At 42.9% G+C, this 24,595-nt stretch overlaps 1 protein-coding gene across 12 annotated transcripts in view; it reads left to right on the top strand.

Moving 5' to 3' along the window:
- The window catches only part of Syne1 (spectrin repeat containing nuclear envelope protein 1), a 461,878-nt gene that overhangs the window by 164,618 nt on the left and 272,665 nt on the right, over window positions 1-24,595 (top strand). For 11 of the 12 annotated variants that reach the window (XM_050135800.1, XM_050135794.1, XM_050135793.1 and 8 more), the window contains 11 exons: window positions 816-956; window positions 3,735-3,895; window positions 5,798-5,948; window positions 9,358-9,585; window positions 9,938-10,036; window positions 12,318-12,505; window positions 12,885-13,008; window positions 14,992-15,158; window positions 17,689-17,842; window positions 20,069-20,697; window positions 23,209-23,388. In XM_050135800.1, coding sequence (XP_049991757.1) covers window positions 816-956; window positions 3,735-3,895; window positions 5,798-5,948; window positions 9,358-9,585; window positions 9,938-10,036; window positions 12,318-12,505; window positions 12,885-13,008; window positions 14,992-15,158; window positions 17,689-17,842; window positions 20,069-20,697; window positions 23,209-23,388 — 2,222 coding nt within the window. Of the gene's footprint in view, window positions 1-815; window positions 957-3,734; window positions 3,918-5,797; window positions 5,949-9,357; window positions 9,586-9,937; window positions 10,037-12,317; window positions 12,506-12,884; window positions 13,009-14,991; window positions 15,159-17,688; window positions 17,843-20,068; window positions 20,698-23,208; window positions 23,389-24,595 lie in introns of those variants that run through there. The other variant, XM_050135804.1, reaches the window with a different exon arrangement.

Here is a 24,595-nt window from a genome sequence, read left to right as displayed (position 1 = left end):
TTCTGTGCTGGAACCAGGCGAAGAAGGATGTTTAAAAGAAATCTCACACTCCCTCAGAACTGAGTATAATAAACGGTTATTTATTTAGGGGTAGACTCACAGATCACAGTCCTCTGCCAGAATGGGGAACAGCAACTGAATCCAGCAGCTAGGAAAGAGGCCTGAGCTTTTCAATCACACGTACAGTATAAGAGGCCACGCCCAAGTGGGTGGGTAACTTAAAGGCTACTGGCTGTAGGAATTCCTACAGCAACCAGGATACAGTGCTCACTTGTCTGAATCCAGGAACTTGGTCATATTGTTTCTCATATCCCAGAAATGCAGCAGCCACACCTCTATCCCACCCTGTGCTTCAGGGGGCTGTTGACACACAACCCTAAAGATGATTTTGAGGTTTTTTTTTTTTTTTTTTTTTTTTTTTTTTTCTTTTTTTTTTTTTTTTTTTTTTTTTTTTTTTTTTTGCCACTTATCACTCTTGTTTTCCTTCCCGTTTTCTTCTTGCTACCCTCAGCCTTTCTTGACAGAGATTGAAAGGCTCTTTTCCCCTGTTAGTGATCTACATGTTATAACCACCTCTGTAGAAGCACAAGACATTCCATCTGCTGGGGAACTCAGAAGTCATCTGAAGACCCAGAGGCAGGAAAGAAACGCTATCAAAGACGCCAGGCTCATTTCCAGTCAGAGTTGCTGTATGACGTCACACTGGCTACAGCTGACAGCCTAGGGGGAGTGAACGAGAAGGCAGTGGTGTGTTAGGATTCAGTCTGGCCATTTGATGGGTGACGTGCCGTGCCGTTTATCTCTTTGTCATTTAGGTCAGCTTGAGAAAATGGGAGCGATTTGAGACAAACAAGGAGACGGTGGTCAGATATCTGTTCCAAACAGGGTCCAGCCACGAGCGCTTCCTGAGCTTCAGCAGTTTGGAAAGCTTGTCGTCAGAGTTGGAACAGACAAAGGTATATCAAGGCCACATGGTTCCTTGTTCTCCACCATCGCAGTTAGTATGACACGTTTACCCAATTCTTACTATTCACTGATGACCCAGTCTCTTTGGTACACGGTGGAACGAGAATGTAAGTAGGATTTACACCTTAAGAACTAAGACTTTTATGAAAGCAGGAAGGTACGAGTCCCCTGACAGATATGTGTATAAATGACGGGACCAATATTGACGACTCACTTGGGTAAGACCGAGAGAAGCAGGGTTTGGAGCCGGAAGGTGGACAGACAGACGTTCTTGGATAGAGGAATGCCCTCAGGTGGGAAAGGAGCTAAAGCGATGGCTCAGTTCCGTGGTGCGAGATGAAAGGGCGTTAACCTGGAAAGGTGGGCAATGCTTCAACAACGAAACCCCAAGTGTTACAGAGAACTGGGCCATCTGGGACTTCCTAAGAAGGTCACACAGCTATAGATGTGCCTTGGGGGAGGGAACGTCTAAGCAGACCTAGAAATCCAATGGAAATGGTGAAAGGCTGGGGTGCTGTGCACAGTTAGAAAGCACTTTCGGAGCCTCGCTGTGCGCTTGCAGACACTGTCACACAAGTGTGTGGAATTGACACTCGGGGCTCTCATGACCTCCTTATCCACTTATCCTATTTGACAACCTGTGGGTGGTTGTGCTAAAGGACTTTGGCTTCTTCCATATGCTGGTACGTGATGTGTACACATGGCAACGTCAAGTTAAATATTTCCCAACAGACACGGACTGGCCTGGAAGTAAATGTTTAGAGAGCTGGGGATGAAGGTTGCTCAGCTACTACAGAGTGGGGGCTGGTTTCTTCTATAGCTCTACCTGGTGCGAGCCAATTCTTTCCTAATGCCGTCTGCAGCCATTCACACATCATAGTCTCTGGACTCTGGCGACAACACCTTACAACATCATTCTGTGTTTGTTCAGTTTTGTTTTTACCAATCCTCTTTTGTTCTGTGAAGCCCTCTGCATTACAACTTCCTGTGGGTAGTACATACAAAATAGTCTATAAAAAATTACAAGCAAGCATTTTCAAACATCGCCTCCTCCGTGGCTCTGGAAAACTTGGGCGCACAGCCAGACGGGCTGACACTTTTGATTGCATTCAAGGAATTACACTGAGATTTGTGATCTTCAAAGCTGGACCAGCAATGGTGTGGGGGCTCACAGGTAGTCAGGAGAGGGACTGGATGCTATAGCATCAGCAAACATTATGCTTTAGGATACTGTGCATCTATCTCTGTGCCGTCAGGGAGCTCTGCCTAATTCTATCTGAACCATAGGAGGCTTCTATACAATGATGCTCACGTGAAACTCAATGGGGAAACTCAAGAGAGAAAATTGGGTCTTTCAAACAGGAAGCTATAATTCCATGATGTAATTTTATCCCCTGTGGTATTATTTATGACTTTAGAAATGTCCCTCTTAAGCACAGTCTTTTTACATGGTATTGCAGAATAATTTGGGGAGATGATTTGAGTGACAGGCTGCGTTTTACAAATATTTACATAGCAATTGTGTGCTGACTAGTTAAAAAAAAAGACGCTGATGAATGTTTAAAGCTCTTGTCAGATTTTCTTGCATGAGAAGAAATAAGACATTAATTTTCTTCACTCAAGGTTATCACTAAGGTTTATGTTTTCTAATTTAATATTCAATGTTACTTACCTAACAAGATTCAGGTAGCACCTAAAAGATAGCAATGTTTCATACAGATTAAAAGGTTTGAATTAAAATAGCTCCGAGCTGCTGAAAACCAGCAGGTGGAAAACCCAGCTTTCGTCCGCATGAAAGATGTAAACATGATAATTGGTACCTGCCAGCGGAAGGCACTTAGAAATGAATCTGTCGGTGGATGCTGGATGCTGAGTTCCCTTCCAGAAGAGAACGTGATTGCGTACATTTCACACACACACACAAAAGAGCCTGAGGAGTAAATCACCACAGAGGGGAAACCAGTGGTGCAGAGTCACAGTGCAGGTTCAACTCCTTCAGACTCAGCTCTGCTGGCACTGGGGACTCGGCACTGTTGGGAGAGTGTCTGCCCAGCACACAGGAAGCCCTGAGCTAGAGTCCTCAGTGGGTCAGTCTAGCATCATGGTGTACCCCTACAATCTCAGCACTCAAGAGGCAGGGACAGGAGGGTCAGTGCAGAGTGTGTTTGTGACCTGCTTGGTGTGCATGAGATTCTTTCTCAACTACAAAGCAAAAGACCTGAAAGCTTCCTTCCTTCATGTTGCTTGTGTATAGGAATAAAATAAGACTCCCCAGCATTAAAAACGGACTATATTACTTCTCAGGGAGCTAATAACTTCTTTCTATAGAGAAAAAATATATAAGAAAAAATTGCTGGTGCTCTGCATTATGTAAGATATATGTCTATCAGACAAATCTTTCTGTTAGTTAACCTACAGATGTACTGTCCCTGTGTTCAAAGAACCAATAACTGTTGGTTATTTGGTGAAGTGGCCAGTAGTAAATGAATATATTTAAGGATAAATTAATGGGTATAAGTATCTCAGAATTCAGAATGATAGGCCTAAATCAGGAAAGAGTGGAAAACCAATTCTACCAAAGCTAGCGGAAAGATTTTAACAAAGCTTCTAAATAGCTTATGGAAGTCTGTACTTCTATCTCAAGCATTCTTGATCAATCTCTGAAGAATACACAGTTGGCTTGAACGCAGCATCCAAGAGTTTAAAAATGCTCGCCTAACAGTGCTGCCATCTTTGTTTTTGTGTGTCTCTTTGTGTTGTTTTTCTAGGAGTTTTCTAAGCGTACAGAAAGCATTGCCACCCAGGCTGAGAACCTTGTCAAGGAAGCCTCAGAAATGCCACTGGGGCCCAGGAATAAGCAGCTGCTTCAGCAGCAGGCCAAGTCAATCAAGGAGCAGGTCAAAAAGCTCGAAGACACGCTTGAAGAAGAGTATGTGCTTCACAACTTCTGACCTTTGCTCTCTGGGGTAGCATCCCGTGCGGTCTCTCCTGTCTCTTATTCCAGTCTTTCAAAATTCTCAAGGTGTCTGTACGTTTCTACCTGTCTTGAGGAAGCAACTCACAATCCAAAAGAAAATTGTTCTCAGCCCAGGACCTGGTATCCATAATAATGAAAGTATACGAGCAATGTGGTGTTTACATTCTAAACTGGTATATTCATCACTAAGCCATATCTGTTCATTTCTGTGGCCTTCATATTATGCAGAGGCAATCTCCAAAAAATAACCCATGTTTACTTTTTTTTAACTATTTTATTCTAGTGTCACCTATTGAAGAGGAAATAAAGGCCTAAGAGCATATCATGTAGAAGGAATATCTCAAACTTAAAGTTCATGACTATGTCCATAGTACCTCAGTATTCAAATTACCATGAATTCATATTCCCCTTCCAGAAATTACCTGAAAAACTCTATCTTGATTTGAAAATTCTAATATTTATCTGAAAAGAAGAAATAAGCTTGTGTCCCTGTGATATCCTTCTACAGAGTTTGGGGATAAGCTTATGATATCATAGCCAATAGTCTCTAAACTAATATCACTGACATTCTTATTCAGTGACACATTGAATAATAGTCCGTGACTCTCAAGAAACAGGACTGCAATCACAGGGAGGGTTTCAGAATGTGAAAACTGTTTTTAGTAGTCTTGGGGCCTTGCACTGAACAGTTTATATTTGCCTAAACTTTAAACTTTGATCAGTATCTTATTTGAACTGACTCAAAACTTTGACAACTTTATATTTGATAAACTGTACCAAACTATGTAAACAGCAAATCTTGAGAATATATTAAAAACAAAGCTACTTTTAAATGGATTACAATAACCATTTGAAGCTAAATTTTATGTAAAAACATGTACTATAAGATAGATTGCATTTGCATTTTTGTATACTGCTAAGTGCATTAGACACACACAGGGTTCAAAGTCGAGACTGTACCACTATTGAATTTGACAATCAACTGATGCCATGTTTGTTCTTGGTATCAAGTGCCTTTTGTAATAAGGTATACTCAGTTACATTTCCTTCACCCAAGGATATCGGTTAGTTTGTGCTAGGATTAGTATAGTTTTCTAGTTTCTTTCTAAACCAAAAGCCATGTTCACCTGGTTATATGTCCAGAGCTAATTCCAACTGAGATTCTCCAGTTGAAATTCAATCCATTAGACTTACCACACAGAGAGCCAGCACTGTCTGTAAATAGTTCAGGGGCTCATGAATGAGTGTTTGTGAAAGTCTTTTGGAGTCAGGACTGTAGGAGACCTGTGGCTCGCAGAGACCATTATAGGTTACAAACCAAAGGCTTCACGGAGCTGATGGTGGCCGGCAGGTGCTGCCCTGCAGCCTGTGATTAGACCACGGCTCTACCTGGAGTCACAAATGCGCACTTTACCAAAGTATTTCAGTATAAAGTGTCCCATTAGTACCTCGCCCTAAAAGCAAATGTAGCCTGTCAAACAATCAAACCCCCAAAGCTCTTCTGGGAGAGTTCCCTACTCTGCGTTCTGAGGGTAGCTGCTTCTGTGCAGAGCTTGACCTTGTGGGCTCACACCCTTCGAAGTCAGCACAAAACTGCATTCAAAGTGCAGCTCCACTCACAATGTAATATGGGCGCTGCCTCCTCCAGCACCCATTCCCCCAAGAGACAGGAAGGCTTGGCTCAGACAGGCAGCTCACATCAAGTATGTATGATTCTCCTGCTCAAATAGTTTCTGCTCTGAAAGAATCATGAATATCCTTAAGACCTTGCACCTGGTGAAGTATAGGGGGGGAAATTGTCTTGCTATTCTTTATGAAAATACTGCTTTTTTAACTTAATTTGGTTAATTTTAGTATTAAAACCATGGAAATGGTGAAAATCAAGTGGGATCACTTTGGCAGTAATTTTGAGAGCCTGTCCACCTGGATAAGTGAGAAGGAAAACGAACTCAAAGCCTTGGAAACGTCAGCGTCTGCCTTGGACGTGCAGATCAGCCAAATCAAGGTGACCTGCACACGCGTTATGCTTATAATCTCCCTTCCTTTCTTACATTTATATCACCAAAACCTATTTGATCCCAGGACAAATCTTCCATTCTTCCGTGGCTCTTTTAAGTTGAACTCACGCCGAGCTAAGAGGTCATGATTGATGATTCTTTCTAGATAAAACTGTGTGTTGATACTGTCTGACTTACAGATTCAAACTCAATATTGTGTGCGATGTCATTAAACTATTTTTTATGGTTGCATTATTCTTCTCCTTGATTTTGGTTTGACGCCCATGGACTGCCCTGTTCATGCCTTTATACATCATGAAATATATTCATCATCCACAAGCAACTGCCCTATGTAAGAACTGTTCCAAATGTCAGACTCAAGTATTAGCTGTGTTAGCCAGGCGTGGTGGCACATTCTCTAAGTCTAGAAATCACAAGGTAAGGGTGAAGAGATTGTCAAAAGTTCAAGGTCAGCCTGGTCTACTTGCTGAGTTCCAGGACCTCCTGGGATGTGTAGTGAGACCCTGTCTCAAAAAGCCCCCCCCCAAAAAAAAACAAAAAAGCAAAAACAAACAAACAAACAAAAAACCACTTTCCACCCACCCAAAATGCATTAGTGGCATTTACCCTTACTAACCAGCAGGGGGAGCTAGAAATATTTCTTTTGTAGAGAAAGCCCTTAGCCCTGGTGTTTGTTCTTTTCATAGATGAACTTGTTGTCTGGACAGTCATTCTGGTGCCTTAGCACTTCCGCTGCCAAAACAGCAACTATACAAGTTATCGCTGACCACTGCAGTAGAAAAGCTAAATAATATGGGCTAAAATAATTGAGATTGGAGTGAGCATCCTTTGTTTATATATATTCTTTGAAAATTATATGTATATATAACATGAGAATTTTCTATATGTGTACAATATATTTTGATCATATCTAGCACCTAACCTCCCTCCGCTCTAACGCCTTTCAGAATCCCCACCATGTCCTCCTTCTGAACTCCATGTCCCCTTTTAGACAGACATTCTCTGTTTTACACAATCTTATGCCACACGGGTTCAGATTTGGTCACTTCCTTCTGCTAGCTCTGCTCACAGTTTAAAATGGAAAACTCCTCTGCCACTAAATATATTAATAGATGCCGAGGTGAGGACACATTTCACGCTGTGACTCAGAACACGTGGCAGCCATGTGCAGGGTGGGAGGGTGGCGTGGTGTTCAGCTCTTAATCGCCAGATCCTGCACTACCAGAGATCCCTAGGATGTGGCAAACACAGCCTGTCCGGGAGAGCAGCTACCAAGCCCTGAGACAGAATTTATGAATATTTTAACTCTTTAATAAAAAAATTGTCACTTAATAATTTTCACTAAATTTTTAAGAAAAAAAAAGATACATTTAAATTGGTCTCAAAACTTCTCCTTCCAGGGATTAACAATCACTTTATGACTTATTTTATTCATCCAGTAATTCACTTACTGTAATATTTAGTCCTTTCAGAGCAATTCTGAATTGTGAAAATGATCAGATGCCATCCCATTCCTCAGGAAAAATTAGAAATATTTAATTATTAAATATATAGGCAGTTACAGGTTTTCTTACCATCAAACTGGAAATACATTTTGATACATCCAAAATGGCACTTCAGTTATAATCTGAAATATATAAAACAGATATGAGTGACAAAAAAGATGTGTGTCAACAGACGCAGCAACAGAGTGGAATCCAAAAGACTTTGACATAGAAGGTTCATAGTCCAACGCCAAACTGATGGTTTGAATCCTTACACTAATTCAGAGAGATTAAAAATACATTTGCAATATCCTTTTCACCTTAAATCAAGCTGACAGTTAAAACTGATGGAGCATTCGCAGGCTGTAAAGATAGTCTAAGCCAATTCTTGTTCAGCATTGTGTGTTTCTCCAATACTGACAATTAGCAACAACATATTCCTGGCTCCCTTTCCATCTTACCTCTGGTAGGATTCTCTCTCTCTCTCTCTCTCTCTCTCTCTCTCTCTCTCTCTCTCACTCTCTCTCTCTCTCTCTCTCTCTCACACACACACACACACACACACACACACTCACACACACCCTCATGATCTAATTCCAAGACTTGTGTTCACAAGTTTGCTGACGAGATGAATGGACCTGAGAACTCATAATTTTATTCTCAACTAAGTTTCTTTCTGTTATGTGCCGTGATTATGTAGACAAATTATTGATGCATATTAGGCAATACACATTTTGAACTATGAGTGTTTTTTTTTCCAAAAAGAATCCAATAAGACAGCAAAAGAAACAGAGACTGTTTATGCTCAGATAACAATTATCTACCAGGTACCCCATGTAGCCATGCATATAAAAATTGAGAATGAAAGGTTATGCCAAACAGACTTCAAGGTGACCCAAACTCTTTCCAATTGTCTCATCATGACAGAAGTCACAAATTTAGCTTTCCTAGGGTAACAGGATTTTCCATTTCATATTGTTTTGCTTGATTTGCACCCCTCAGAGAAATAACTTACATTTTCTTTGGTTTGAGGCCCCATCCACTGCTGTTCACACATACTTGCACACATCCTACACAGCTCTCAGTTCCTTTCCTGCAATGACTGACATTATTGAGTATCTTGTCTGTCCCAGATTAAATGGACGATATGTACACATTATTTTTCTGTAGAGTACCTAGCCAGTGAAGAGAGCCGTGGAATCTCAGGTCCTATCAGAAATCATCAGCTATTAAAATTCTTAGATCGGGTGTGTCTGGTTCCTGATGATGGAGGCTGGATACACTGCTGAGTTATGTGGTGGGAAACCACCGGCCGAAGGAATAAATGATAGATTGTCAAAGGCCGTTTTTAATGTGTGGCTAGAAAGGGTTTAGTAAACCCAGCATACTCAGTTACATTTGGAAAGGTTAAATACGTGCAGGTACGACCGGTTTTGGAAGTTTCTGGAACACACAGCTTTCCCAGACCAGCTGACCTTTAATATTTTCTCGATGAGGAAACCGCACACTCCTCTGTCTTTAGACGTACTGTGAGAGCACAGGGCTAGCTTCTCGCTTATGTCATCGCGAGACGTGGCCCTCTCTCTCTCTCTCTCTCTCTCTCTCTCTCTCTCTCTCTCTCTCTCTCTCTCTCCCCCCCCCCCCCCCCCCCCCCCCCCCCCCCCCCCCCCCATCCCACCCACACCGCCACCATTCCCAAGCACTTTCTCATGTGCTTCTCTGCATCTGTTCTCCCCAAATGAGGCCAGGAAGCAGGTGGCGTCTGTTTGCAGCTGCTTGCCCCTGACCTGAACGTGTTTAGATGTCAGTGAGGCCTGCTGTCCTGGTAGGTAGTCTCTACTGCTGCTGTGTCAGTTCACGAAGGTGAGCCTACTCAGCCCTCACTGACGTTTCCTCTTGTTTCAAATATTAGGTCGCAATTCAAGAAATAGAAAGCAAAATCGACAGCATTGTAGGGTTAGAAGAAGAAGCCCAATCCTTTGTCCAGTTCGTCACCGTTGGAGAGTCTGCTCGCATCAAAGCCAAGCTGACCCAAATAAGAAGATACTGGGAGGAGCTGTGTGAACACGCACGGGGCCTGGAAGGGACGATCCTGGGGCGCTTATTACAGCAGCAAAAGTTTGAAGAGAATCTGTCAAAGGTGAGAACCGGCCCCTGTGTGGTAAAGTTACATATTTAATACATGGAAATACAGTGAACACTCTGGAAAAGGAGCAATAAAGAAAGACCACATGCTAACAACCCAACAAGGGTTAGAAACTCCATTCAGCGCTACATATACGGTAACCTTCAGATGTACAAACCTCATTATACATTGTGTTAAGTCTTAGTACCTTTGCAATGATTTTAGATTTTATTAAAAAGCCTTTTTAAAAATGCAATCATGACATCAAAAACTCATCTACAAAAGAAAGATTGCCGAGTCCTCGATAACCTCCTCTGCCTTGGTATATAGCTTAAATTATTTTTATGTCCCGCCATTTTTTTTTTAGATCCGGCAATCTGTGTCTGAATTTGCAGAGCGGCTGGCTGATCCTATTAAAATATGTTCCTCAGTTGCAGAGACGTACAAGGTTCTCCAAGAGCATATGGTGAGAGCGCATAGCCACACTTTTTCATATTTATCCACTCAAAAATTTGGTTACTCCTACTTGAAAGGAAAACAGCAAATATTGTGAGAGTTAAACTTGGAAATATTTTAGGTTAGGTGAGGAGTTAAATGGTTCAAACAACATCATTTCTTATAACAAAACATCTGAGTATACAAATTAGTTCCCATTTTTAAAAATATAATATATATTATATAAGATTAATATTATAACAAATACATATTTATAAAGGGGATAGTCATTTAAAAGATATTTACTGAGCAGGGGAGATGCGTGAGTTGATAAAGTACTTGTATGTAAGTACCTGTTGGATCCCAAGCACCCATAGAAAATCAGACCAGGCACAGTGGCCTTCTGAAATGTTCAAGAGGCAGAGACAGGACAAGGGCAGGATGACTAGACTAGTCAGAGATATTCTGGGTTCAGGAGAGATCTTGCACCCACTAACAAAGTGGGGAGTGACTGAGAAAGACACCCAATCTCAAATTTGAGTTTCTGTATGTGTGTACCCACACATGTCCACACATGCAAACATACACTTGCGTACCACACACACATAGATATATATGATGTGCAAATGTGCTTATAGATGAGTGTATGTATAGATATGTTTCTCTTCTCATCAGAATATGTGATGTTTTCAAGTTAGCTCTTTAATAAGTCCCTGTCCTCCTCTCCACTATTTTGTGTAAGAAAAAATGACGCGTGCAGAGTGAATTTTAGATGCTAACCAGCCACATTTAGATGTGAGAGAATCCCTTACCCCCCATGAAAAGATCTCTAAGAATTGGCTTCTTTGACCTGGCTGCGTAACTCCCAATTGCTATCAGTCTTCAGCAAGACAACCACTAGCCCTGGGAGAATGCGCAGGGAAAGGCGCAAACCTCGAGAATCACGTACAAAGAGACGCGCACAGGAAACACGCTGACTGGGGAGCAAAACGACATTCATGGTCCCTGCTTTAAAGACACGCATGCAACAGACTTGTCTCTACTACAGCGGAAGGGAGCTGCAGGCCCAGAGAACACATCTGGAAAGGATGTTATTCAAACTGTACAGCCGTGCATTCTTTTTTCAATGTGTTATGTCTAAGACATGATCGTGCCCTGAACATAGTCGTCATGATTTTTTTTTTTAAAAAATACATTTACATATTTCTTACCAGGGGTGGTGTAGAGGTCAGAAGACAACTTACAGAAATTGGTTCTCTTCTTTTATCATGTGGGTCAGAGGTATCCAAGTCAGTCATCCCTGTTTGATGGCAGCCGCCTTTACCCGCTGAGAGAGCTCACAGGCCACATCCCCGGGAAAGTCTAACTCCCTTTAGATTTCTGCATCCCAGAAGCCACTTTCTCCTCATATTCAGTATGTCTCACAAAAATCATAGCAGGACACTCTTGGATTGTTGAAGTCCGTGGCAGCCTTTCTGACTGAAGGGTTGGATGGGTTGTGTTGGGTCTCACTGAAAAATGGGCCTCATGCCACGCTGTCTCTGCCATCCAGATATCTCCCTCAGCCACAGTTCTGACCTCTGGGATTTCAGTTACCTGACGTCAAGCATAGGTTAATGATACTAAGGTAAAAATCTTAGAAATAGGTAGATCATACCTTTAAAAAAAAAACCTTCATTCCACTGGAAAGGGTCTGGCAGAGTGTATCACACAAGGGGGTTTACTACACTGATCACAGGATACCCTGGGTAGCCCAGCAGGAGTTGTCTGCATGCTGGAGGGACTGAGAACCTGAGAACTGTCTTCAGGACCATTTGCAGTTCCAATCAGGCATTGGCGGTCTGGAGGATGCCTAAAGAAAGAATGTCTTCCTTATTGGGAGGCAGAGGATGCAGCAGGAGGAACAGCAACAGTGGAGTAGGTGTACTCACCAGCAATGGATGAAGGTGGACAGGCAAAAAGTGACAACTTTCCCCTCAGGCCTCCTTCTCTCAGGAGTGCTCCTGGAGGGATAAACCTCCTGGGAAATATCCTCATCGACCCTCCCAGAGGTGTGTCTCTTAGTTGATTCCAGATCCAATCGAGTTGACAGCCAGTACCAATCATCTCAATTACAGGATGTAATTATAACTGTTGTCTTCACTTATGTTGTGAGTCCCTTGCCCTTCTTGATTTATAAACTGAGCTTGGCATGGGTATAGAGCAAGTAGACTGTGCATAGGTTGACATCTGCATTTGCAGGTACTGTGAATCATTTTGTCCCACAGCTCCTGTGAATCAGGACGCTCCTGTCTCCTCTGCTCTTTCCTCAGGATCTCTGTCAGGCCCTGGAGGCTCTCAGCAGCACAGTCACCACCTTCTCAGCCAGCGCCCAGAAGGCGGCGAACAGAGAGTCCTGCACCCAGGAGGCTGCGGCCTTACAGCAGCAGTATGAGGAGATCCTGCACCAGGCCAAGGAGAGACAGAAGGCACTGGAGGACCTGCTGGCCCACTGGCAAAGGTGAGCAGCATTAGCTCTTGACTTGCTGTCCATGGTGGACAGGGGAGTCCAGATGAGTGGCTCCATAAGGGATGAGAAATAGTCATCCTAGATATATGAGTGAGTTTGGATGTCTACTGCAGGGTATCCCTTGAGAAGGAAGCCTGAGAGTAGAGAGGAAGTGCATTTATCTTGACCTATTGTACAGATGCGAGCAAGTGCGTGAGAATTAGCATGAAAATGAATGACGTTAATCCCTTTGGTCTGCAGGAATAACACAGCCAGTGAGCATCATTTGTAACAGTTCAAATGGCTAGTAGACCCGCCAGCCTAGAGAGAACTTGTCTCTAGTATAATAACCATCTTGGATGAAGTAATGTCTTTTTATCTCTTTCTTTAGGCTGGAGAAGAAGCTGTCGCCCTTTCTGACCTGGTTAGAGCGATGCGAAGCCATAGCCAGTTCTCCAGAAAAGGACATTTCTGCTGACAGAGTCAAGGTGGAGAGTGAAGTACAGTTAATCCAGGTACGCTCAAGGCGGGCGGGGGGCGGGGGGAGGAATGGAATGATCTTGTATGGATGCTTTTTCAAGTTAATTTATTAATGAAGTATCTAAGTCCCTTGGTCATCCCAAAAGCACTATTTGGCGTCCAGGCGTGCTGAAAGAAAGAGGGCAATCCCGACTCACAGACATGGTGACAATGGGAGCTTGGTGGTCCCCTGTGTCCATGGTGTCTTAGACAGCCCTATAATACAATATGTAGCGTCTGAATATAATTGGCATTCCAGGAGGAGGATGGACAAGTCAGAAATGTATAGATTGGGTGAGGTTGGCAGCAAATATAATTGCTCCACTTTTGAATATTGGTGAATTTTTAAAACAAAAATGTGTTTTTGAAAAAAAAATAGAATGTAAAAAGAAATCAAGAATGATTGTTATATTCAAGAAAGACAAGAAAAACAAATGAAGCCCCATAGGAAGACAGAAAGACTGTGGGTTAAAGCATTCTTGAGAAGCCAATATTCTAAACATTTTTATTATTAAAGCTGCAGACAATATTGCTGATTTTTGGATATTAGTAATGTGTTCTAAGGATGCTGTCTGAGCCAAAAAAGTCAGCAGGCAAAATTGCTTCTGAAAAGACTCCCTATTGTACAATAGATTCTTTCTTGACTTCCGACATCACTCTTCGGTGTAACTAGCAAAAGAAGCAGAGACCTGCTAGTTTGATATTTTTCCTAGTAGTCCCTTTGGGATATCTGAAGTGTCTGAAGACACTGGCCACCTCCTGTTTCTTCCCTCCCTGACTCCGGGAGGGCGCCATGCCCCTCGACCTTTCCCACTCTGGCTTACAAAGCTCGAATGGTCTTCCTCTTCCCAAAAGTCACTTTCCAGAAACCCTGGGGCTTCCCTAAGGGTGAAGGGGCTCACAGCTCAGTTTGAGCCTTTTACAAGTGAGGAAATGAGGTTCCAGAAGGAGAGCCATGGCTCCTTTCCCTATAAATAAAACCAGAAATCCACTCTCCACTTTGGCGATGCCTGTGTTTATCTTGTTGTTAATCCTTCTATTTGTTCAGTGAAACAAAATAAAAATATTGAAGGGAGCCTGCTGTGAACCAGGTACCTCTTCAAACACTGAAGCCATAAAAATGAGTGTCAGCCAGTGAGAAGACTAAGGGAGATCAGAGGCCTCTGTCACAGGGTCTGAACACTGCAGTCAGCCAAGCCCCCCCCCCCCCCAAGCTGTGACCTGACAAAGTGAGCTTACGCTGCTCACCTCCTGGCCTTGCTCTTCCCAGGCTTTCTCTTTCCTGTATCCTCCCCAGCATTGAGTCCAACACTTACAGGGGGTCTTCCTTGTCATCATGGAAGGGTTCTCCATCCTTTCCTACCTCTGCAGTTTTGTTTGCATCCTATGTAGGGCCCCATAGAGAAGAAAAAGGAGCCTCTTGATAAGTGTTTACTATGTGCTATGTCATCTCGCTTATGATCACTTTAATTTAACCATTTAATCAGCTGCCGTTATCTTTGATTTTTCTCATTAGCAAGAGCCAAAGGCATCAGAGCATCCAAGAAGTTCATTGTGTAATCATCAAAAATAAAAATAAAGCAGTTGTATTGCATGCAAAAAAATGAACACCCCCTTAAGTTCTTCATTTTTGCCTAATAAAGCCTCTAACATACAGCCACACCATATTCCCAGTGCCTGGAATAACATCTTGATTGGCAATCTCTTCTGCAGTAGATTGTCCTTGACTCTGTTTGTCTACTCAGTTTCCTCATTGCCAGAGAAACACACAGCTTCCAAAATTGCCTATTTGTTACTCAGATACGGGAAAACCAAACAGGCCTCAGTATCATTTAAAAAAATGATAAAGGTGGCCAAGAGCCCATGATAAACCAAGTAACAACAACTCTCTATGAATCACACAAGAATGTAAAGCCAGCCTCAAGCGCTCCGCTGGGTCAGTCCTGTTAGAGTGAGGCCTGTCTTACACTGTTCTTCAGGCTCTGCAAAACGAAGTTGTGTCCCAGGCCTCTGTGTACAGCAATCTCCTGCAACTGAAGGAAACCCTGTTCACAGCGGCCTCCAAGGACGACGTGGCGGCGATGAAGCTGCAGTTGGAACAGCTGGATGAGCGCTGGAGAGACTTACCACAGACAATCAACAGAAGGTTGGTTCCTTGCCAAAGGGCCCCGAATGATGCTCGTTTGTCTGCTAGGGTGAACAGTGTGTTTCGTTTGATTTACTTAATGTGCCTGTTCAAGGGAAGATTATAGAAGAGATGAAAACTACTCTGTCTGTCATGTTTGGATCCAGGGGTCCTCAAAAGTGAACGTTGCTAGAGAACCTGGATGCCAAGCATTGCTCTCACAGTGGGCCCAGTGATGAACCCAGCTCAAACACATCCAATAGAGAAGGTTGCTGTTTTTTGTATTATTTATTCTATTTGGGAGAAAATGGCTACTAATATTTTGCCTTGTGTGTTATTTATTTTTCAGCCAGAAGTGTTTTACACACGACAGCTTCTCCCTTTCACTCCAATGTACACATCTGGAGAAACATAATAAAATGATGTAGCATTAAATGGGGGTGAAAATGGATTGAATCTTAATTAAGTTAAGGATTAATATTTGGCATATGAATCTTTCTAATTAAAAGCATGCCTGTAACTGGTATTGATTTCCAGTGGTTTTATTGTTGGCGTAGCAGCTGCACCTGAATCTATGGCTGGTTCAGCTACTGACAGGTTTCGCAAACACTGCCCAGCTGCTCAGGTTGAGGCCCGACGGGGACACAGAAGTCCTGTCAGGACTGCCTCTGCCTCTGCAGCCACAAATATAACTTTCAGCTAAGTCTTTGTCACTCTCTTTTACCAATAAAGACTCTGGAATCAGATACTGGGGTCAAAATCTGCTAACCCAGAGAGGCTGAGAAGCAACAGCTAACCTTCCTCCTTAGCCAGCCACCCAGCAAGAGAACATCTGTGCTTGCTTCTTGTTATCTCTCATGTGTGCAATCAACCAAAAGACATTGGCAGGGTCCCTGCTGCGTGCCAGGCACCACGCCAGGTGCCAAAGCCATTAGAGTGGACAAAACTTAATCTTGAGTGGTTTTAAAACCAAGCTGAGGACAACAGGAAACCCATGAGAGGAAAATGAGAGGGGCGAGCACGGAGAACTATAGAAAGGAGGGAGAAGAGGATGGTTATGTGCCCGGGGGAAAGTCACAGAGAGGAATCAATAATAGTTGTTCAAAGTCAAGAAGCTTCCCTTGGAACAAGGGACTGTTTACTAACTCCCAGGGAGAATGAATGGGAGGACTTTTAGCTGACATAAAGGCATTGAAAGTAGAAGCTATATATATATATTTACGTATAGATACAAAGCTATGCATGCAAGATGTTCCAGTAGCTTCCTGTTTCGTAGTATATCCATGTGATAAAACTGATGAAGAGACTTAGGAAAATTTCAGCTTACATTTCCGAGTCACAGTCCACCACTGAGGGGAGTCAGGGCAGGAACTTGAAGCAGAAACCACGGAGGAAGGCTGCTTGCTGGCTCACTGACAGGGCCACCCTCAGCTAGCCCAGGATCACCTGCCTAGGAATGGTGCTGCCCATAGCGGACTGGGCCCTCCTCCGTCAATTAACAATCAAGTTAAAGCTACGTGGAGCATAGATAGTCTGTAGAGAAACTGAATGTACACCACTGGAATATGTATTAATATCAGAGGGTTATTATTTTCAATTCCAATTTGGATTCTGATCTCAGTCACCTATTAGTAATAAGTTAATTCCCTGGTTTTATAAGTTGGTTGATCTCTGCAAATATGCCAGTCCTCTTTTCCAATTCTCTCGTTACAAAAAAACAAACAAACAAACAAACAAACAAATAAAATTCTTGCACTTGTGGAGTGGGAAGAGGGGCAAGACTGGGTTGGGGGAAATAAATGTATCATTAAACAAATGAAAGAGGCTGTTTTTTTTTCCTGGTAGTAAACATTAATAAAGCAACGCAATAAGGCATTGAGGCACTTTAGACACACCTGAGCAGTACGCCAAGGCAGATAGGTGTTGCTCTGGTGACCCATAAACAGTAGAGCAACAAGATGGGCAAAAATTCTAAGACAGGAATGAATGGACATGCACCAGAGAGATAAGTGGGAGAGCAGGCAGGCTCTAGCAGATGGACCCAGAGAAACAGATCAAGCAGGACACAGGACACCACTATCGCACGTCATAAGCTTTGAGGAGTTCATCTTCCTAGCTCTAACAGAAGACCTGCCTGGCTGTCACCTTGAGTGTAGGTAGCTGGGGAAGGTATGGGGGCAGTAAGACTGACAATTTAGGGTGCTTCTAGAAACTGGGCAAGAGGAAAGGGCCTAGACCGGAGATGGGTGGGATTGGGCCCAGGAAGAGGTGCCACTCTGCAAGTGGTGCTGATACTGCTAGAGCAACAGATACAGCTGAGGTGTGGTGATGGCAACGCGGTGCAAAAGCACAGAGAAGGAAGAGCAACCCACCAGAGTGGACAGGGGGGTCCCAAAGAGCAGGAAGACTAGGAGAAAGACAGGGCTTGGGGGTCTGAATATACCCAGAGGTCTGGCTTGTCTCTGTATAGCTATTTTATTTTGCTCGGGGAGTAAGCTCCAGAGGAAGCATTCAGGTCACAGCCCACCACTTACTGCCCCTCTCCCCGCAGGATGCACTTCCTCCAGGCTGTGCTGGCTGAGCACCAGGGCTTTGATGAGCTGCTGTTCTCCTTCTCTGTCTGGATTAAGAACTTTCTCAGCGACTTGCAAGCGACTTCAGAGATAAGCTTAAGGGACCATCAAGTGGCTCTCACCCGGCACAAGGTAAAATGGATTCTCTCAAGATGGAAATAGACGTGTTCAAAAAAGAGGCCCCTTGAATTTGGAAACAGAAAGGGCCCCTTGAATTCAAAGGGGTAGCACACTAAAATACATACATGGCAACAATTTAGCTTTCGTGTTTGTATGAAAAAATGGCTTGATAATTGGACTTATGAACCCAGCCACTGTGTTGGGCAGATAGATTTCAGATAAAACAGCAGGGTTACCCCAACAGCAGCAACAACAACAACAAAAACAACAACTGTAATTTAGAGCATAAAATGTTAAGAATTTCCATTTTTGAGTTTTCTGTTTTGTTTTGGTCCAAAACCAAAGACTGATACAAATTCCACTGTCTCTGCAGCTCATTTTTTTTTCTGAATTAACTACTTTGTATAAATATGGTTCCAAATTCATGAATTATTGATATTTTCCTTATTTGTAACCTATGAACAATGCCTATTGTGGTGCTATTAAAATCTAAAGTCAGATATTGATCAAAGTATTGAGATGCTAGAGTTTCTATATAGAATCCATATAAAACATTTAACAATTGCTAAGTGTTTATTCTATGCTGGCTTTGTATGCCTCCTCTAAGAAAGGAAAAATAAACCTTACAATCTCCAGAACAGGAGACAGGTTTGTAGCTGATAGAATGACAGGCTGAAAGTCCATGGCACTCCGAGGAACCTGCCAGAGAAGCAGTGTTTCTGACTAGGTACTTCAGAGAAATGACTCTCAGGTTGGTCATCTGACTCAAGTCAGAATCTTTCAATAGACTAACTTCACAAGGGTGAAGAGAGGATGGACTTACGTAGGCAGGCGTCCTAGAGGAAAACCTTTAAGTACAAGGAGACCAGGTGTCTGGAGTGAGAAGTGGTTTGTTAGGCTGGGGACTATCTAAAGCCATCGTGGTCGAGATTAAAACAAGTGATGGTTTCTCTGTTGTTGACTGTGGTTTCCTGTTCCGTTTGATTCCTGAAGTCATTAAGTCCCAAAGAATCACACAGAGGTCTACATTGACTATAAATTGATTGGCCCATTAGCTCAGGCTTCTTATTAACTAATTCTTCTAACTTACATTAGCCCATAATTCTTGTCTGTGTTAGCCATGTGGCTTGGTACCTTTTGCGGCAAGGCAGTCACATCTTGCTTGCTCTGTGTCTGCCTTTCTCTGCATCTGGGTGACGAATGCAGACTGCAACTTCCCTCTTCCCAGAATTCTTGTTGCCCCACCTCTACTTCCTGCTTGGTCACCCCACCTATACTTCCTGCCTGGCTACTGGCCAATCAACATATATTAAAAATAATATAAGTGACAGGATAAAAGACCACTGTCCCTCAACACTCTGTGGTGGGAACTGGGCTAAAATTGATGACAATCATCTGTTGTGCTTTAGACATGGTGTATTGTGAACTGGTCCAAATCCTATACTCAAATAAAACGTAGACCTGATTGGAAAGTAATTACATCAGTGTTGTGTTCTATATGGCTTGCATAAACAAGCAAAATTGAAAAGCTTATGAATGATTTGGAAAGCATTGCTATAGATATAACTTTAAAATATTTTATTTTATTTTTTAATTATGCATATATTAAAATGTGTGTGTATGAGATTGCACATGTGAATATAACTATGTGAATATAACTACCCACAATGGCCAGAAGAGGTCATTGTATTTATTGGAGGTAGAATCCTAGACAATTGTAAGTTCTTTGAAAGGATATGAATCTGTTTTAACCATTGAGCCATCTCTTCATCACCCTGTGGATGAATTCCAAATGCCAAGCTAAAGGCCGATGATAGGGCTTAGTCAGTAAAATACTATGGAAGTTCAAGGGCCAAAGTTTTATCTCCAGCACTCATATGAAAATTTCAGACATGGTAGCATGTGCCTTCAGTCCGAGTTCCAGGAGGCAGTGAGAAGATGATTCCTAAGTCTTCCTAGCCAGCCAGTCTCACCCAATCAAGCACCTAAAAGTTCACTGAGAGACCATGAAGGGATGAGCAACTGAAGAAGACAGTCAATGTTGACCTCTAGCCTCTGCATGCATGCATACACTCATGCAAGCCAAGTCACACATACACAGAACTATAAAGAATAAATAAATAAATAAATGCTAGGCATTCCATCCCATATGCTATCTACCTCGAGATCGCAAACCCTATTGTTTATCAAGTAATAACTTTGGCGTGTCTGAGAACCAAAGACTCTCCTCCCTTCCAGGACCACGCTGCAGAAATAGAGAAGAAAAGGGGCGAAGCAGAGAGTCTGCAAGGTCACTTGGCAAAGTTGCGGTCTCTGGGACGAGCTGAAGACCTTCACCCGCTCCAGATCAAGGTTGATGATTGCTTCCAGCTCTTTGAGGAGGCCAACCAGGTAGTGGAGAGGCGGAAGCTGGCTCTGGCACAGCTTGCAGAATTCCTCCAGAGCCATGCTTCTGCATCCACTCGTCTCCACCAGCTCAGGCAAACAGTGGAAGCCACCAAAAGCATGAGTAAGAAGCAGTCAGAGTCCCTAAAGAAAGACCTTGATGATGCTATTGAAGACGTGAAGGCATTAGAGCCCAGCGCCATCAGTCTTGATGGCGTCCTGACCAAAGCCCAGTACCACCTGAAGGGTGGGAGCCCGGAGCAGAGGACCTCCTGCAGAGCCACCACTGACCAGCTCTCTTCAGAAGTGGAGAGGATCCAGAACCTTCTGGGAACCAAGCAGAGTGAAGCAGATGCCCTGGCAGTATTGAAAAAGGCTTTCCAAGACCAGAAAGAAGAGCTGCTGAGAAGCATTGAAGACATTGAAGAAAGGACTGACCAGGAGCGCTTAAAAGAGCCCACCCGCCAGGCTCTACAGCACAGGTCAGAAACCTGGCAGATGCCAGTCTCTTCTGCTTTCTGTTTGCTCGGGAATTCATTTTCATACCAAGAGTTAATAGTGCCCTGCGTGGGCAACTGTCTCTTCTTGATGTCTCTGTCTGTTTCTCTGTGTCAACCACATCCCCTCTCCTCTCCCCCACACCTCCCTACTTCCCTTGAAGGTAAATGTGACACTTGGGAATTGTTCATTTATCTTTGATTTTCTTAAGGACCTTTGTGATGACAGTGTATGTATGGACACTCTGAGACCTTACCTACACGAGGAACATCCTATTATCTAGTGGTTGTTGTTTGTTGTTTTGTTTTCATTTATTTATGTATTTATTTGTTTGTTTGTTTGTTTATTTATTTATTTATGGGGTGATTTGTTTTGTCTTGTGTTTTTTTCCCCAGGCAAGGTTCCTCTGTGTAGCTTTAAGTGTACTGAAAATTGCTCGGTAGACCAGGCTGCCCTCAAACTCCCAGAGATCCACCTGCCTCTGCTGGTGGGATTGTCCAAGTGCTGGGATTAAAGGCCTGCGCCACCACCGCGTGCCTATCCTATTATCTATTACAAGCAATTTCTTCCTATCAAGAATTCAGGCAGAGGGGCTAGAGAGATGACCTAGCAGTTAAGATCATCTGCTCCTGCAGAGGACTGCGGTTCGGTTCCCAGCACTCCCATGATGCCACATAACCATCCACAACTCTGATTCCAGTTCCAGGGAATCTGACACCCTCTTCTGGCCTTTGTGGTCACCAGACACGCACATGGTAGGATACAAGGGTGCAAGTGCTCACACATACACTTAAGATAAAAATAAATCTTTTTTTAAAATTAAAGAATGTGAGCAGAGATTCGTATAAATGTATGGTTCTAGGGACGAATGGATCAGCAGGCTCCTCCCTAAAAAGGCAGGTTACCAGTGCTTCAATAAGGCCTGGAGCGAGCTCATTGAGAGTAGGAGACAAATGGCAGAGGACAGGGAATGGAGACATTGGTCCTCCCATGCTAAGAGCAGTTTAGCAGAGAGGCGGGTGGCCCTCTGAAGTCCGTATTCACTCATTGAAAGTGACATCAGTCAACCAAGTGGTTTTTAACTCTTTGCCTAGAGGGAAGCAGGAGACAGGCAATAAGGTGTGAGTGAAGTTGGGGCTTTCCCCGGAGTGTTCAGCGAAAAAGCAAAGGAGCCAGGAGGTAGTTCCTTTAGTAAATTTGGAAGTGACTTTCATCTATGAATGTAGACTCCAATACAATCTTCTTTTACTTTATCAATAGAACCTTGTCCCTGTTTAAGATATTGAGTTCAGTCTCCAGCTTTGAAGGCAGAGAAACTTTAAGTGTACTTACACCAACGTCCATAGTTAATGAGGATCCTTGTCTCTGCCAAGAACGGTCGCTCATCCAGTTCTAATCAGAACAGACAGGAAACCGAGACAGGAATGTGGTTTACTTCAGAACTACAGGAGGCCTCTTATTATGTCATCTGTTATGATATCGAATGAATTTAACAATAAATTAGCAAGGAAGACTAAGGTCTGAAAAAAGTTAAACTAAATTTCCAAGTAAAGAGGCACAGAGCTGCTCCCTGTAGCTCATCCTAGAAGCTACCAGCAGCACTGGGAATACAAAACAGCAACAATCCTCTCTGGCCAGCTCGGGCCAAGCAGATTGGGGATCCTCAAGCTGCTGGAGATGAAGGCCCAAGTTGGGCTCAAGAGCCCTGTCAACTTCTCTACTCCGCTCAAAAGCACACATTGGCTGAGAAAGGGTTACAATAAACTTCTGGATTTACCCAGTCTTGGATATATGGCTAACTCCCTGTACTGCTTGCTGTAGGCACTTCGCACCTGCATTTGCCAGGTGTGGAGAACAGGGACATCCGCCTGCAGCCACCTTGTGAACAGTTGTATGTTATAGACTACAGCACAACACCAGAATGCATGGATGCGTCGGTGGCCTCCTATAGGGCCACATATTACAGATGTGCAAATGATGATGTATTAGGGGACAGAAAATCAGGATTGCTTTCTCACAGTAATCTTTTATTAAAGAAGGTAACTTAGGTTTTAATAGTGGATTTTTTTTTCATAAAACTTTGATGGTGCTCTTTTGACTTTAAATGAAAAAACTGTAATACTGAAGGATAATTATTTATGACCTGGACCCCACTGCTCAGAAAGATTTCCTATGCTGACCTTGCAACAGAGGAATTCACCTACTTGGCCTATAACGTTAGCCTTCTTTGGGAACTATTCTACCACCAAACAGAGGAAAAGATAAAAGTTCAATAAAACATTGCACATAAAGAGTAAGGGTGACTTTCAGTGTTTTCTGATATCTGGTCATTTTGCAAAATTCTATTTTAAGGGTTCTCCCTCCGTTAATATGCATGAATTTAATTGCTCTGTTGAGACTTTTGCTGGCTGTGTTAATATGTGCTTTCTGAGGTCACAGAGTTAGAGAGAGGAAGTATTGATAGGTTAGCACTGAACTAACATTTGGGTTTACAGGTTGCGAGTTTTCAACCAGCTAGAGGATGAATTAAACTCCCGAGAGCATGAGCTCTGTTGGCTGAAAGACAAAGCAAAACAAATCGCCCAGAAGGACGTGGCTTTTGCCCCTGAAGTGGACAGGGAGATAAACCGCTTAGAAGCTACCTGGGAGGACACGAAAAGACTGATTCATGAAAAGTAAGTCTCTCTGGAACTTGTCAAAGTTTCCAACTCGGTTTGTAACACTGCAAGTTACCTATTGCTTTCTGAAGATGTGGCCAATGGTTAAATTGCCCTGGGTATTCTAGGCTCTGCTAGCAACACTAAAACTGCAATACTTCAGAACGGTGTTTAAAGTTGTTCTCTTGGTATGCAAATGCATGTGAAGTAATGTTAAAAAAAAAAAAAAGCTTCCCTGGAAGCAGTAATTATCCGTCATTGTGGGATGCTACAATTAGAATTTTATACTTGTTCAGTTATATTACCTGTAATTGAGTTAGTTAAATTTTAACTTGAAAGTACACATTTTACTATAAAGTTCCCCCTTTTTTCCTAGGAAATTCTATGACAAATTTATTTAGTAGTCTCAGCTATCAAATTCGACACTATCAGTTCCAACAATGGGAAACCCCCTCATGTCTCACTAGAGTCCATCTCTGTCCCTCCCTCCAGTTCCCAGCTCGCTCTCTCTCTCTCTCTCTCTCTCTGGATATACCAGGCTTTTTCTTTTTGAACCACCAACCAGTGCCCAATTATTAGTCTTGAATGCTCAGCCTTAGCTCAGGCTCCTTTCTTGTTAGCTCTTATAGCTTAACCTGTTTCTCTCTATTTATCTTTTGCTTCAAGGCTTTTCCCTTTCTTCCTTCTGTATATCTTACCTTCATTGCTTCTTGTGTCTAGCTGGCTGATGGCTGCCTGACTTCTTGTTCCAGGACTGTCCCTCTCTTACTCCTCATTCTCTTCTCTGTCTTCTTCTCTTGTTCTCCCTCATTCTAGATTTCTCCTCCTACTTACTCTCCTGCCTACAGCCCTGCCTCTCCTTTCTCTGCCTAGCTATTGGCCATTCAGATCTTTATCAGGGCAATCAGGTGCCTTAGGCAGGCAAGGAGAAACAAATGCAACATCTTTACATAATTAAACACACCTCCTTACACGGTTAGCAAAAGTGGCAGAAACAAATACAACAGACCTTCACACCATTAAAGTAATAGTCTGCAGTATAAACAAGTGTAACACATCTTTACATAGTTAAAGTAATTTCCACAGCATGTGAATGGTTCATTTTTAAAATATGTGGCTACAAATTCCATTGAATGGATGTGCCACAGGCACTATAGTTACTCATGGATGGTCAAATGGAGTCTTTTTCAGATCATTAAATATTAAACCTCTATGGGCATTCACA

The sequence above is a fragment of the Alexandromys fortis genome, unplaced genomic scaffold (genome assembly GCF_014885135.2).
Source record: "Alexandromys fortis isolate MF-2015 unplaced genomic scaffold, M_Fortis_MF-2015_v1.1 scaffold_23, whole genome shotgun sequence".
Lineage (NCBI taxonomy): Eukaryota > Metazoa > Chordata > Mammalia > Rodentia > Cricetidae > Alexandromys > Alexandromys fortis.
Note: the sequence above shows the minus strand (reverse complement) of the source record. Positions and strands in the feature narration are given on the sequence as shown.